Source organism: Desmodus rotundus, chromosome 3, assembly GCF_022682495.2.
Source record: "Desmodus rotundus isolate HL8 chromosome 3, HLdesRot8A.1, whole genome shotgun sequence".
NCBI classification, from domain to species: Eukaryota; Metazoa; Chordata; class Mammalia; order Chiroptera; family Phyllostomidae; genus Desmodus; species Desmodus rotundus.
This window is the reverse complement of record NC_071389.1, coordinates 106,285,380-106,298,035: the sequence shown is the minus strand read 5'-3', so window position 1 is coordinate 106,298,035 and position 12,656 is coordinate 106,285,380. Positions and strand designations below refer to the sequence as shown.

Below are 12,656 nucleotides of genomic sequence, written 5' to 3'. Positions count from 1 at the left end.
CTTTTTTTTCTTTTCTCTTTTTTTTTAATTTTTATTGTTATTCAATTACAGTTGTCTGCGTTTTCTCCCCATCCCTCCACCCTACCCCAGCCAAACCCACCTCCCTCCCCCGCCTCCACACTCCCCCCCCCCCCCCCCCCCCCCCCCGGTGATTTTGTCCCTGTGTCCTTTATAAACCCCTCTCCCCACTGCTCCCTCCCTACTCCCCTCTGGCTACTGTTAGATTGTTCTTAACTTTAATGTCTCTGGTTATATTTTGTTTGCTTTTTTCTTTTGTTGATTATCTTCCAGTTAAAGGTGAGATCATATGGTATTTGTCCCTCACTGCCTAGCTTATTTCACTTAGCATAATGCTCTCCAGTTCCATCCATGCTGTCACAAAGGGTAGGAGCTCCTTCTTTCTCTCCACTACATAGAATTCCATTGTGTAAATGCACCATAGTTTTTGGATCCACTCATTTGCTGATGGGCACTTAGGTTGCTTCCAGCACTTGGCTATTGTAAATTGTGCTGCTATGAACACTGGGGGGCATAGGTTCTTTTGGATTGGTGTTTCAGGAGCCTTAGGGTATAATCCCAACGGTGGAACTGCTGGGTGAAAAGGCAGTTCCATTTTTAGTTTTCTGAGGAAATTCCATGCTGTTTTCCACAGTGGCCTCACCAGTCTGCATTCCCACCAACAATGTACTAGGGTTCCTTTTTCTCCACATCCTCTCCAACATTTGTTTGTTGATTTGTTTATGATGGCCACTCTGACCAGTGTGAGATGGTACCACATTGTGGTTTTAATTTGCATCTCTCTGATGGCTAGTGATGCTGAGCATCTTTTCATACGTCTCTGGGCCCTCTGTATGTCTTCCTTGAAGTCATTTTTAAGAATTTTTAAATTGTGTTTCATTTTAATGATAATCTGGAAGAGATTAGCTAGATAATTCAAATAATTCCCCTTATAACCAAGTACAGACTTGGGGTTTTAATGCCCATGTATGCATTTTAAGTTTATGATTGACCTGGCACCAAAGTAGGACTTCTTTAATTGTCAAGAGGCTAACAAGGAAAGAACAGAGGTGGACTTAATACATAAATGATTCTTTCTTGCTGAGTGAGAGCTGGCAGTTTGGTACACTGTGTGAATGAAGGTTCTGTGGTGACAGGGTCCTCAGACAGCAAGCAAGAGCACAAACATGCCAACTCAACAGTATCCTAATTATGGTCCAAGCCGTAAGTTGGTTTTAGGAAAAATATATCTTCCAGCACATTAATGTTGTTTATCTTAATATTGTTGGTTTTAGAGTTATGTGTGCATTTTACTTGTATATCTTTTTAGTTTTATGGTTGTATATGAGTTAATAAGGAAAAGAGTTTTAACTGGGTTTGATGTTTTTATCTTTAAAAATAAACACTGTGCTAAAAATAATTTAAGTTAGTACTAGGGAATCTACAAGAATTTTCTTCCTCTAACATAGTTCCATATATTATTTAAGGTAAAGAGATACTGACCTAATTTATTCATTTTTTATACACTGTTTTCTTTATTGAAACACGTCTTTTCCTTTAAAAGTCCAAATTGCTCTGGCTAGTAAAATTAAGTGAAATCAGCTGAAACAGTCATATCACTATGGTACAAGAAAGGGTCAAGATGAAGTGGGGAAAGTTCAAAGGAGGAACATACGCTGAAAGCTCCCTGTAGGATGGCAAGACTGAGTCTTCCCACATAGAAAGGAACCAGAGGAAGGGAGGAAGGACACCCCCACTCGCTCACAATTTTGGTGTCATGGACACTGGATTAAAAATGCAAAGCACAGATGGGTTTTATACCTTCTTGACCTGTAGTAGTTCAGAGAACACATGCAGTGACATGAAGTGGAAATTAACTTTGTGGCAAACTCAATTTTAAATAGCTTATGTATAGAACAGACCAAACAAAATATAATTTGTTAAAGGTGGTTTTCTTTCCTTTTTTAGTGTCTTGGTATTAATAGGTTTACTAATTCAAAGTGTGTATATGTTAGCTGTATTGTGTTTTATTTTTAAAAAATAATTTTCATTTACAGCAAAGCAGTTCTGAGTCAAAAAACAGGGATTCGCATCATGGCTCCTTTACCATTTCTCAGTGAGGTAGCTGAAGAGCAAAACAGGGAAGGTCATACAGTGGTCCCCTTTAACTTTGAGACTTACGCCCTCAATTAATTATTCTTTTATACCTTATATATTTAAAACTTTTTCAAAATGTTTATGAAACAAGGTAAAGGTATGGGGAATTAACAATTCATTCTCAAGAGAAAAACTCCACTCACCCATTGGCCAATTGTCATACACGTGCTTTGCAATGTCAGAAGCAGAATCATTAGGAGAAAACAGGAACTCTTTTGTCTTCCCGCTTACCAAGATAAGGCGCAAATTGATCTGAAAGAAGACAATGATGCTTTTAATATAAACCTGGAAATTTTAAAAGTAAAATATGACTCAGTTTTTCATTTCAATCACATTCTAAATTATTACTAATACCATTTCCTCATTTTTATTTACTTAAATTATGTAAAAACATTTTTTTAAAGATTTTATTTATTTTTAGAGAGAGGGAAGGGAGTGAGAGAGAAACATCAATCGGTTACCTCTCACACACACCCTGACCAGGGACTGAACCAGCAAGGCAGGCATGTGTCCTGACTGGGAATCGAACCAGCGACCTTTTGCTTTGTGGGATGGTGCCCAACCAACTGAGCCACATGGGTGAGGGCTGTAAAAATTTTTTAGAGAATGGGAATTCGATATATGATATTATTTCTAATATTTAATGTATATGAGAGAAGAACAGATAGATATGCCATAATAAATGAACAATGGAAAACCAAAATCCACTATGTCTTTAAAATTTACTCCAGCAATGTTCAGAATTAGACTTTTACAGGTTATCACTATTACTTCAGAATGCATATTTTCCATTGCAAAACTAACAAAAATGGTGACTCTGCAGAGCACTTCACTCAACGAAAAAAAAATTTAGATATTAATCTACTTAGAAAAAAAGAGAAAACAAATTATATAAAACTTTTTATTCTATAAAATTATTTAAATCTAAACAAATTAACCAGATGTTATAATTTTAGAGAACTTTACTATGGTTAATAGAGGAATCAATGAGAGCAGTTACTTTAATCCTAAATGCATGATTATGGATTTTCCTGGGAGAGGGAAGAGGAGCTATATATGACAAAGAGCACAGATTCTCAGTGAAAAATCTAAGGTAGACAATAGAATTAAAATTTTTGAGATCCACTGGATTTACATTTCTCACTAAATAAGTATTTGCTTACCTGCCATTCTTAACACATTTTCCAAAATGTTCACTTTTTAATTTTTATTTTTACCCATGATTAACTTGATATTATTTTTTTAATCACAACATCCATTCATTTCTCTGTAAGTTGACAGAAACACAAGCATGGCCTCCTGTACTTCTGGGCCTTTGTTAAGACAGCAAAGACAACCTTCCTAAAAGTTGGGTCTGGTCCAGAGCTAAGCCCTGGGACTAAGCCCTGCTTCTTTATATAGAAAGAACAGAGAATGTCATTGTACCAGTTTGAATTGCACTGGGTTCCAGGTTTCCAATCTCTCATCTTCAATTACCAGTATTTCTTTCTTATTAAAAAAAATACCAGAAAATCTGTGAGATGGCAAAGGCTACAATGATAAATTGGTGCCTGATGCAGCACCACCAAGACACTGATCCACCTACTACCACCATGGCCAGTGACACTCCCAGAGCCTCACCACTTTGAAGATGAGTTGAAGGTTATAAAATATCTCATCTAGAAAAATGATATATGCAGACAGTTCTATATTCAATGGGGTGCAACTGGATTCCATATCAGATAGAGAACTGGATTCCGTATTAGAAAATGTATTCTAATGGTATTGTACAGTCTATTTCAATAAAAAAAAAAATTTTAAGTTAAATAGAAATCTATATTCCAAGTGAAAAACTCTTTATTAATGTCCAGTAAGAATGTTTTGCTGCATTTCTTTCTTAACTAGAATGAAATTAAACCAAAGAACCTAATACAGGATGCAATCTGATATAATCACACTGCTGCAAAATGATATGATCCAGAAACTCTGTTAAGTTCCACTTGAACTAAATTCAAGTAGTGGTTTCCAAAACGATTAAACTGTAAGAAATTACCACCTTCTTTATTTCCTATAATAAACAAGTAAGGAGTGATTCTTTAAGCAAGGAACCCAATACCTATCTATACAATACAATGTGGACTTTAGTACTAACAGATACATCACTGTTCTTGGCTGTCTCTTTATGTGTGAATGCTGATACATATATTACGCTCTGAACTTACATGGACCCTTCTAAAGGTTTCAAACTACTGTGTAGGAGGCTTTTAATCATTAATGCCCAGGAAATTATGACCCTCATACCAGTTCAGCCAAATATATTTGTTTAACCAGAAAGAAATGTAACTAAATTCAAGCTTCCTGAAAGTTATATAAATGATATGAACATACTACTTCTTAGAATAGTCTTTTAAGCTTAAAATTAATTTCTATTGGGCTTTTATTCAAATTATAGTTATTTAAAAATAACAAAGAAAAAAGACAATCCTTATAATCAGTAATGGTGACATCAAAGCATATTTTGTATTTTCCCTAATATCCATCAACAGAGAAATGGAAAATAAATGACCATAAATCCTTACAATGGAAACTGGCACAGCTGTTAAATGACATGAAATATAGGTCTATGTGATCTGACATGAAAAGATGCCCAGAGTATGTTAAATAAAACAACACAACACATATAGCTCACCCAATAAATATGTAATACTAACTAGGTTTGGGTTCATATCACAAAATTCTAGGTATTTCCTATTTTAAAACTGGTATATATATCACTGTCACCAATAAATTGATAATTCACTTTCATATCTGAAAATCAATGGTCTAAAGAATTTGTTTATCTAGATGTTCAGAATGTTGGAAACTTTTAGGCTCTAAATGTTTTTGACACAGGTTAACAATACTTTTTAAAATGTTTACAGGTGAGTAGGAACTGTTCGGTTTGACAGAGACCCTTCCAATCCCTACCTACTTACACTGCTGCTTCAAATATTTATGATACTTGCCTGGCCCCCAAAACGTTTGAGTTTGTAAGTCGTGAAAGTGCTTTGGGCTACAAAATGAGAACAAAAAACAGGGTAAGATTTTAAAATCTACTTACAGGAAGCCAAGCCTAATCACCTCTGTCGATGGGGAAGGAGGGAAATGTGACAATGCCGAGGGTGAGCCCATAAACACATAAATCCAAGAATTTACCAAGTCTTACAGTTAAAATTACCTACACCTGACTATAACAGATAAAGACTGCTTCAGGAAAGAAGTTTATGTCCAAAATTTAAAATAACAGCAAGAAACACACAAAATTAAGTTGGTAAGTGAAGTAACACACTGCCTAAAAACACTTCCAGTGCCTATAACAGTGCCTGGAATATTGTAGGTGTTCTATCAATATTTACTGACTAATATTTCATTTTTTTAGTTTCAAGATGCAAGTGGAACTGTAGACTGAAAAGATAAGCAGCAAGATTCAAATCTAGGCTTCAGCATTCTGGGCTTTTTATCAAATGGCAAGTGCATTATGTAGAATGGAAACTGATAACAGTAATTTTTTGGTAGTGATATAAAGATATAGTTCCAAATATGAGCTGGTTCCCTTTAAAAGATTATGCACTAATTATTTAAATATTTATTAATAAAAGGCCTTTTTACTTCTTTGAATTGAAGCTAAGTCAACCTATAAAATACCTTAAAATAACCTCTGCTTGTGAGGTAGTGGGAGTCTGGACATATCAACAATGAGTTAAAAACAAGACTCCTATTTACAGCTTAAAATATGATATACTACATATACATACTTGTCTAAAAAACAAAGCTATTCGTTAAGACTCTGGATGACTTGATTTGAGACAGAGCTCCTATCATGTAATAAAATTCCCAAGGGATGGCATTTTGCTCATCCAAATGAATTACATATTTTATAATTACTTTTGAGGCAAACAAATCAAAACAAGACTAGTAGCGAGGTAGAACTACCATGATCCTGTAAAGCACAGGTGGCAAACACAAGGCCCTTGGGCCTCCACCTTGTTTTATCTGGCCCAGCACCTTGTTTCTACCTGGCAGCAGCGCTGCCGAGTTCTCACTTAACTGTTAAGGAGTAGTTACATTTATACGGTCCTAAAATTACATCTGGCCCTTTGAAGGCAACTGGGAGGCTGATGTGGCTGATGTGGCCCTGGTGAAAATGACTTTGACACCCCTGCTGTAAAGCCAATGGAAACAAGAACTCTTCAATGCATGTAATTTCAAGTTTAAAAAAATGTTTTCAGTCAAACTGATTACATCAATTTGCAAAAATCTCATCTAGAACTTAATTCAACAGCAATTTGTTTTCAATTGGTCAGGATTAAAAAAATTAGAGGAAGGAGAGAGAAGGAATGAAAGATGGAATTAACTGGAATGGTCCTTGGATATAAAACAGACATTATAGAGGTGGAGCATGCCCTTTAAAATAAAGGGCTGTCTTCCACCAAGAGGTCAGCATATAGATAAGAAAAGGATATCGAAACTTCTCTGAGAGTCTCTAAAGAAAAACATGATTACTGGGGCACTCTACCTCACAGGATAGGAAAGCACCTTTGCCTTTGTGGTGCTCATTCCACCTTTTTTGCTCAAGGGCAAGCAAGAGGCCCAGTGGAAAAGATGTAAGACTTTCTTTGCAAATCCCTTTTTAAAAGCTCTCAAATTTATCTCAAGGGGATTATAATGAGTCAAAAAAAAAAAAAGCCAATCCCAAAAGGTTACACATACTATATGATTCCATACACATAATATTCTTGAAATGACAAAATTATGAACTGGAGAAAAGAATCATGGCAGCCAAGTGTGAGGAAGAGGCATAGGTGGCTGTGTGTACAAAAGGGAAGTGCAAAGGAACCTTGCGCTGGAACTAAGTGGTCACATGAATCTGCACATGTGATAAAACTGCAGAGAACTAAATATATACACAGACATGACAACTAGAGAAATCTGAATAAAGTCTGTGGATTTTATCAGCATTCATTTCCTGTTGGGATATTGTACCACAGTTCTGTTAGGATGTTACCATTAAGGAAAACTGGGTGATGGGTATATGGGATTTCTCTCTACAATTTTCTACAAAGGCATGTGAATCTATAATTACCTAAAAATAAACAGATTTTTTTTTTAAAAAGCAATTACTCAACTTGCTAAAAACACATGGTATTACATGTCTGTCTTTACTTCTCTTATTTGCATAGAAATAATATATGCAAATAAGTAGTAAAATAGTTATTTAGTTCTGAGACTCTCTGAAGAAAATAGTTCTTTTTAAAAAATAATATCGTACTAAAATAAATAATTAATCTTGAAAAAAGATAAAAACCTCTCAAGTTAATTATTTTGAGGTAATGTATGAATCTGAAAATAGATAAGCATAATTTCTTTCTTTTAGTTTTTTTTTTTTAATTTTTAGAAAGAGGGGGAGAGAGAAGGAGAAAAACACCTATGTAAGAGAGAAACATCAACTGTTTGCCTCTGTACGTGCCCCAACTGGAGACCATACCCACAATCCTGGCATGTGCCCTGACCAGGAACTGAACTGGTGACCCTTCGGTTTGTGGAATGACACAGAACCGACTACGCCACACTGGTTGGGGCAAGCATATTTTCTATTTTTCTAGAGTGATGGATTTGTAACTGACATATTTTGAATTTTTGTTAAAAATGGAATGAGGGCAACAAGAAATGTGTTCATTTTTCTACATAGGACTGATTTAAAACAAATTATCCAAGCAACTGCAGTGCTAAAATATGGTAATCATGTTTCATAAACTTTCTTTTAGGTGTCTGTTTATTCAAACATTTTCTGAAGCAGACACTATACTTGGTGCCTGGATTACAAAAGATTTAATATGAAATCCCTGAGGATTTCATAAACTTGAAACTATAAGAGAGACATACAAACATAAGTGTGGCAGAGAAGCATAGCTACGGGTATAAAATTTTAAGTGTCCAATAAATATTTGCTGAATGAATTTTAAAAGTAATAGAAGGAATGCCTGTGAGTCTGAGAATCCAGAGTGGGGTATGTGTGGTAATGTGAATAAAGAAGAAACGTGCTAACAGCCTGCCATTTGTTGTGTGGCTTACTATGTTTCAGGCACTGCACTTGGTCACCACTCCACCTAGCCAGGCTCTGAAGGAGGTATTACTACCCCCATTTTAGAGTTGGAAAAATGAGTTTAGACTTAGTAAGGAAGCTGAGATTTGAACCCAGGTGTGCTAATAACACATACCTGCTGCTCACCACTTGGCTAGAGTGAACCAGGTGGCCCTAGCAAATTCCTCACCATCATCTTCCATGGTTATTCTCCATCATCATCTCAACCACTCTTGCCCTCACTATGTTCCAATCACAGGTATCTTCTTTCAGTTCCTCAAGGTCTTTACACAGGTTATTCCTTCTATTTGTAATGCTTGGTGCCCTACACTCCCCACCCCAATATATACACACTCTGGCTGGTATGTTTGAGAGGAGATGGCATCAATAATACCTCCTAAGCCCAATTATCCTGAATAAATAATGAAACTTTTTTTTTTAAATCATAGGACAAGAATTTCAAAATAAAATTAGAGAAGCCCAGAAAGCATTCCTATTCCCCACTGGAAGGGAGCAGCAGTCCTATTTGTGAGGAAGTTGTTATAATGAATCCATGACTACAGATTTTAACCTCTAAGAAAACACATGTGAATTCTTGTCTATGAATTAACTTGTAGTACAGAGTAATAAACTAAGGTACACTGAGATTTCCTACATGCATTAAAACTATGGAACCTTTTTCTACATTCCTTTTAGCACTTAGCATTATGTCAATTTCCATATATATAAAATATTAAATCAATTTTTCCATTACCATTAATCCTCTTATATCCCTCCTCCCAGCAATCACCCCACACTGTTGTCCATCTCCATGTGTCCCTTTTCCTTTTTGCTCAATCCCTCCACCCCTAACATCCCCCTACCACTAGCTGTCATCCTGCTCTCACGTATGAGTCTGTCCCCACTCTCCTAATTAGTTCAGTTTGTTCATTAGATTCCATATATAAGTGAAATCTTATGCTTTTGTCTTTCTTTGACTGGCTTATTTCACTTAGCATAATGTTCTCCAGGTCCATCCATACTGTCGCAAAGGGTAAAATTTTGTTCCTTTTTATGGCCAAGTAGTATTCCCTTGTGTAAATGTCCCATAGTTGTTTTACCCACTCATCTACTAATGGACACTTGGGATGTTTCCATATCTTGGTGATTGTAAATAATGAAATAATGCTGCAGAGAACATAGGGGTGCTAACATTCTTTCAAATTAGTGTTTTGGATGTGGGAAAGTGGAGACAACTGCATTCTAACATTAATAAAAATGATTTAAAAAAAACAGAAATTAGTGTCTTGGGTTCCTTGGAATGTATTCCCAAAAGTGGGATCCTGGGTCAAAGGTAGATCCATTTTTAACTTTTTGAGGTATCTCCATACTGCTTTCCATAGTGGCTGCATCATTCTGCATTCCCACCAACAGTGCAAAAGGGTTCCCCTTTCTCCACATCTTTCCCAGCACTTGTTTCTTAATTTATTGATGGTAGACAATCTGACAGAGTGAGATGGTATCTCATTGTAGTTTTAATCTGCATTTCTTTGATTAGTGACATTGAGATCTTTTCATATGTCTGTTGGCCATCTGTATGCCCTCTTTGGAGAAGTGTCTATTCAGATCCTTTGTCCATTTTTAAATTGGGTTGTTTTTTTGGTGTTGAGTTTTGTAACTTCTTTATAAACTTTGGATATTAACCCCTTATCCGATGTATTAGTGAATCTGTTCACCTGTTCTGTGGGTTGTCTTTTTATTTTGTTGATGATTTCCTTTGCTGTGCAAAAACTTTTTAGTTTGATGTAGTCCCATCTGTTTATCTTTTCTTTTGTTTCCCTTACCTGGGCAGATACATCCAACAAAAAATTGCTACGAGCAATGTCTGAGATTTTGCTGCCTATGTTTTCTACTATTTTATGGTTTCAGGTATAACATTTAAGTCTTTGATCCATTTTGAATTTATTCTTGTGTGTGGTGTCTGTCCAATTACCCTAACACCATTTATTGAATAAACTATCTGTAGCTCTTTGTATGTGCATGCTTCTTCTGTAGAATATGAACTGACTATGAAGGTATGGGTTTATTTCTGGGCTCTCTATTTTGTTCCCTTATTTATGTGCCTGTTTTCATGCTAGTACAATGTTCTTTTGTTTACTGTAGACATATAGTATAGTTTGGTATTAGGTAGTGTGATTCCTCCAACTTTGTTCTTCTTTCTCAGGATTGGTGTTGCTATGCAGAGCCTTCTGGAGTTCCACACACATTTCTGAAATATTTGTTCTAGTTCTGTGAATTATGTCATTGGAATCTTAATAGGAATTGTGCTGAATCTATAGATTGTTTTGCATAGTATGGACATTTTAATTATGTTAATTCTTCCCATCCATGACCATGGTATGTACTTCCAGTTATTTTTATCTTCTTTAGCTTCTTTCTTCAGTGTCTTATAATGTTTCATGTACAGGTCATTATATCCTTGGTTAGGTTTAACCAAGGATATAATGGGATTGTTTTCTTTATTCCCTTTTCTCTTATTCATTATTGGCATATAAGAAACTGATTTCTGGATATTAATTTTGTATCCTGGTACTTTGCTGAATTCATTTAAAATATTAAGTCTTTATATGTAAAACCTCAATAGGATTCCTTATTTATTTTTTAACAAGAGACATGTTATTTTATTTCCTGTGAGGTACATAAAATATCTAATGGTGCTATAAGTAAATATGGGTTTTTTTGATATGTTGAATTATTTTTTTAAAAATTTTATTGTTATATTACAGTTGTCCCATTGTTTCCCCCTTTGCCCTCCTCCACCCAGCCCATGCCCCGCTTCCACAGTCAATCTCCACACCACTGTCCACGTCCATGAGTCATTCTTTGACTAGTCCCTTCCCCTTCTTTCTACCCTTATCCCTCTCCCATCTGGTCACTGTCAGTCTGTTCCATGTTTCTATGCCTTTGGTTCTATTTTGCTCATTAGTTTATTTTGTTCATTAGATTCTTCTTATAGGTGAGATCATATGGTATTTGTCTTTCACTGACTGGCTTATTTAACTTAGCATAATATTGTTGAGTTCCATCCATGGTGTCACAAAAGATAGGAGTTCCTTCCTTCTTTCTGCAGCAAAGTATCCCACTACATAAATATACCACAGTTTTTTGATCCACTCATTTGCTGATGGGCACTTAGTTTGTTTCCAGCACTTGGCTATTGTAAATAGCATGGCTATGAACACAGGGGCGCTTAAGTTCTTTTGAATTGGTTATTTCGGGATTAGGGCATATTCCTAGCAGTGGAATCACTGGGTAACTTATGACATCATAAAAGTCCTAGAGGAAAACATAGGCAGTAAAATTTCAGATATCCCATGAAGCAATATTTTTGCCAATATATCTCTTAAGACACTGGAAACAAAGGAGAAAATAAACAAATCAGATTACATAAAATTAAAAAGCTTCTGCACAGCTAAAGAAACCATCATCAAAATGGAAAGGAAACCGACTGTATGGGACAACATATTTACCAGTGATACATCAGATAAGGGTTTAATCTCCAAAATACATACAAAATTCATATGACTCCACACCAGGAAGACAAACAATCCAATTAAAAAATGGGCAAAGGACCTGCAGAGACACTTTTCCAAGGAGGACATACAGAGGGCCCAGAGACATAAGAAAGGATACTCAACATCACTAGCCATCACAGAGATACAAATTAAAACCACATGAGATATCAACTCACATGGGTCAGAACGGCCATCATTAAAAAAAATCAACAAACAACGAGTGCTAGAGAGGCTGCAGAGAAAAGGGAACCCTGGTGCACTGTTGGTTGGAATGCAGACTGGTGCAGCCACTGTGGAAAACACTATGGAATTTCCTCAAAGAAAAAATTAAAAATGGATTCTTTAGTTTTAATTGTAGAAACACTTACCTACCCTGGAAGATAGGAGGTCAGAGAGGTCTTTAGCTTAATTCCCCAAGTAAAACATTTACAATAAATATCTCGTTTTACTGCAAATATCAATTTCCAGAACACATAACTCATTCTAAAATGTAGGTGAAGCACTATATTCCAAAGCAATATCAATGCTTTTTGAATGATATAAATGGTCAAATATTTATTCATTAAATTATGTTTTGAGCAATAAACATGAAAATGAAGCTGCTGGGCTATAAAAATGAATTAACATTAACAGTCAATTATCCTTCCTGCTCTCTAAGTAGATTGATTTTTGTTTTACCTCATCAGTGAAGAAACAAACACTGGGTTCTTATAAATACAATTCGGAGTAAAATAACACAGTTCAAAACTTACACAGCATTTAGTGCCTGGCACATAGTAAATGCCTAATGAGCTATTACCACAAATTATGTGTCATTATCATCATCATATCCATCATCAGTGCAGCAA

The 12,656-nt window shown here is 35.6% G+C and overlaps 1 protein-coding gene across 2 annotated transcripts in view; it reads right to left on the bottom strand.

Moving 5' to 3' along the window:
- Window positions 1-12,656, bottom strand: part of UBL3 (ubiquitin like 3) — a 75,538-nt gene that overhangs the window by 18,612 nt on the left and 44,270 nt on the right. For both annotated transcript variants that reach the window (XM_045188068.2, XM_053920728.1), the window contains exon 2: window positions 2,298-2,406. In XM_045188068.2, coding sequence (XP_045044003.2) covers window positions 2,298-2,406 — 109 coding nt within the window. The remainder of the gene's footprint in view (window positions 1-2,297; window positions 2,407-12,656) is intronic.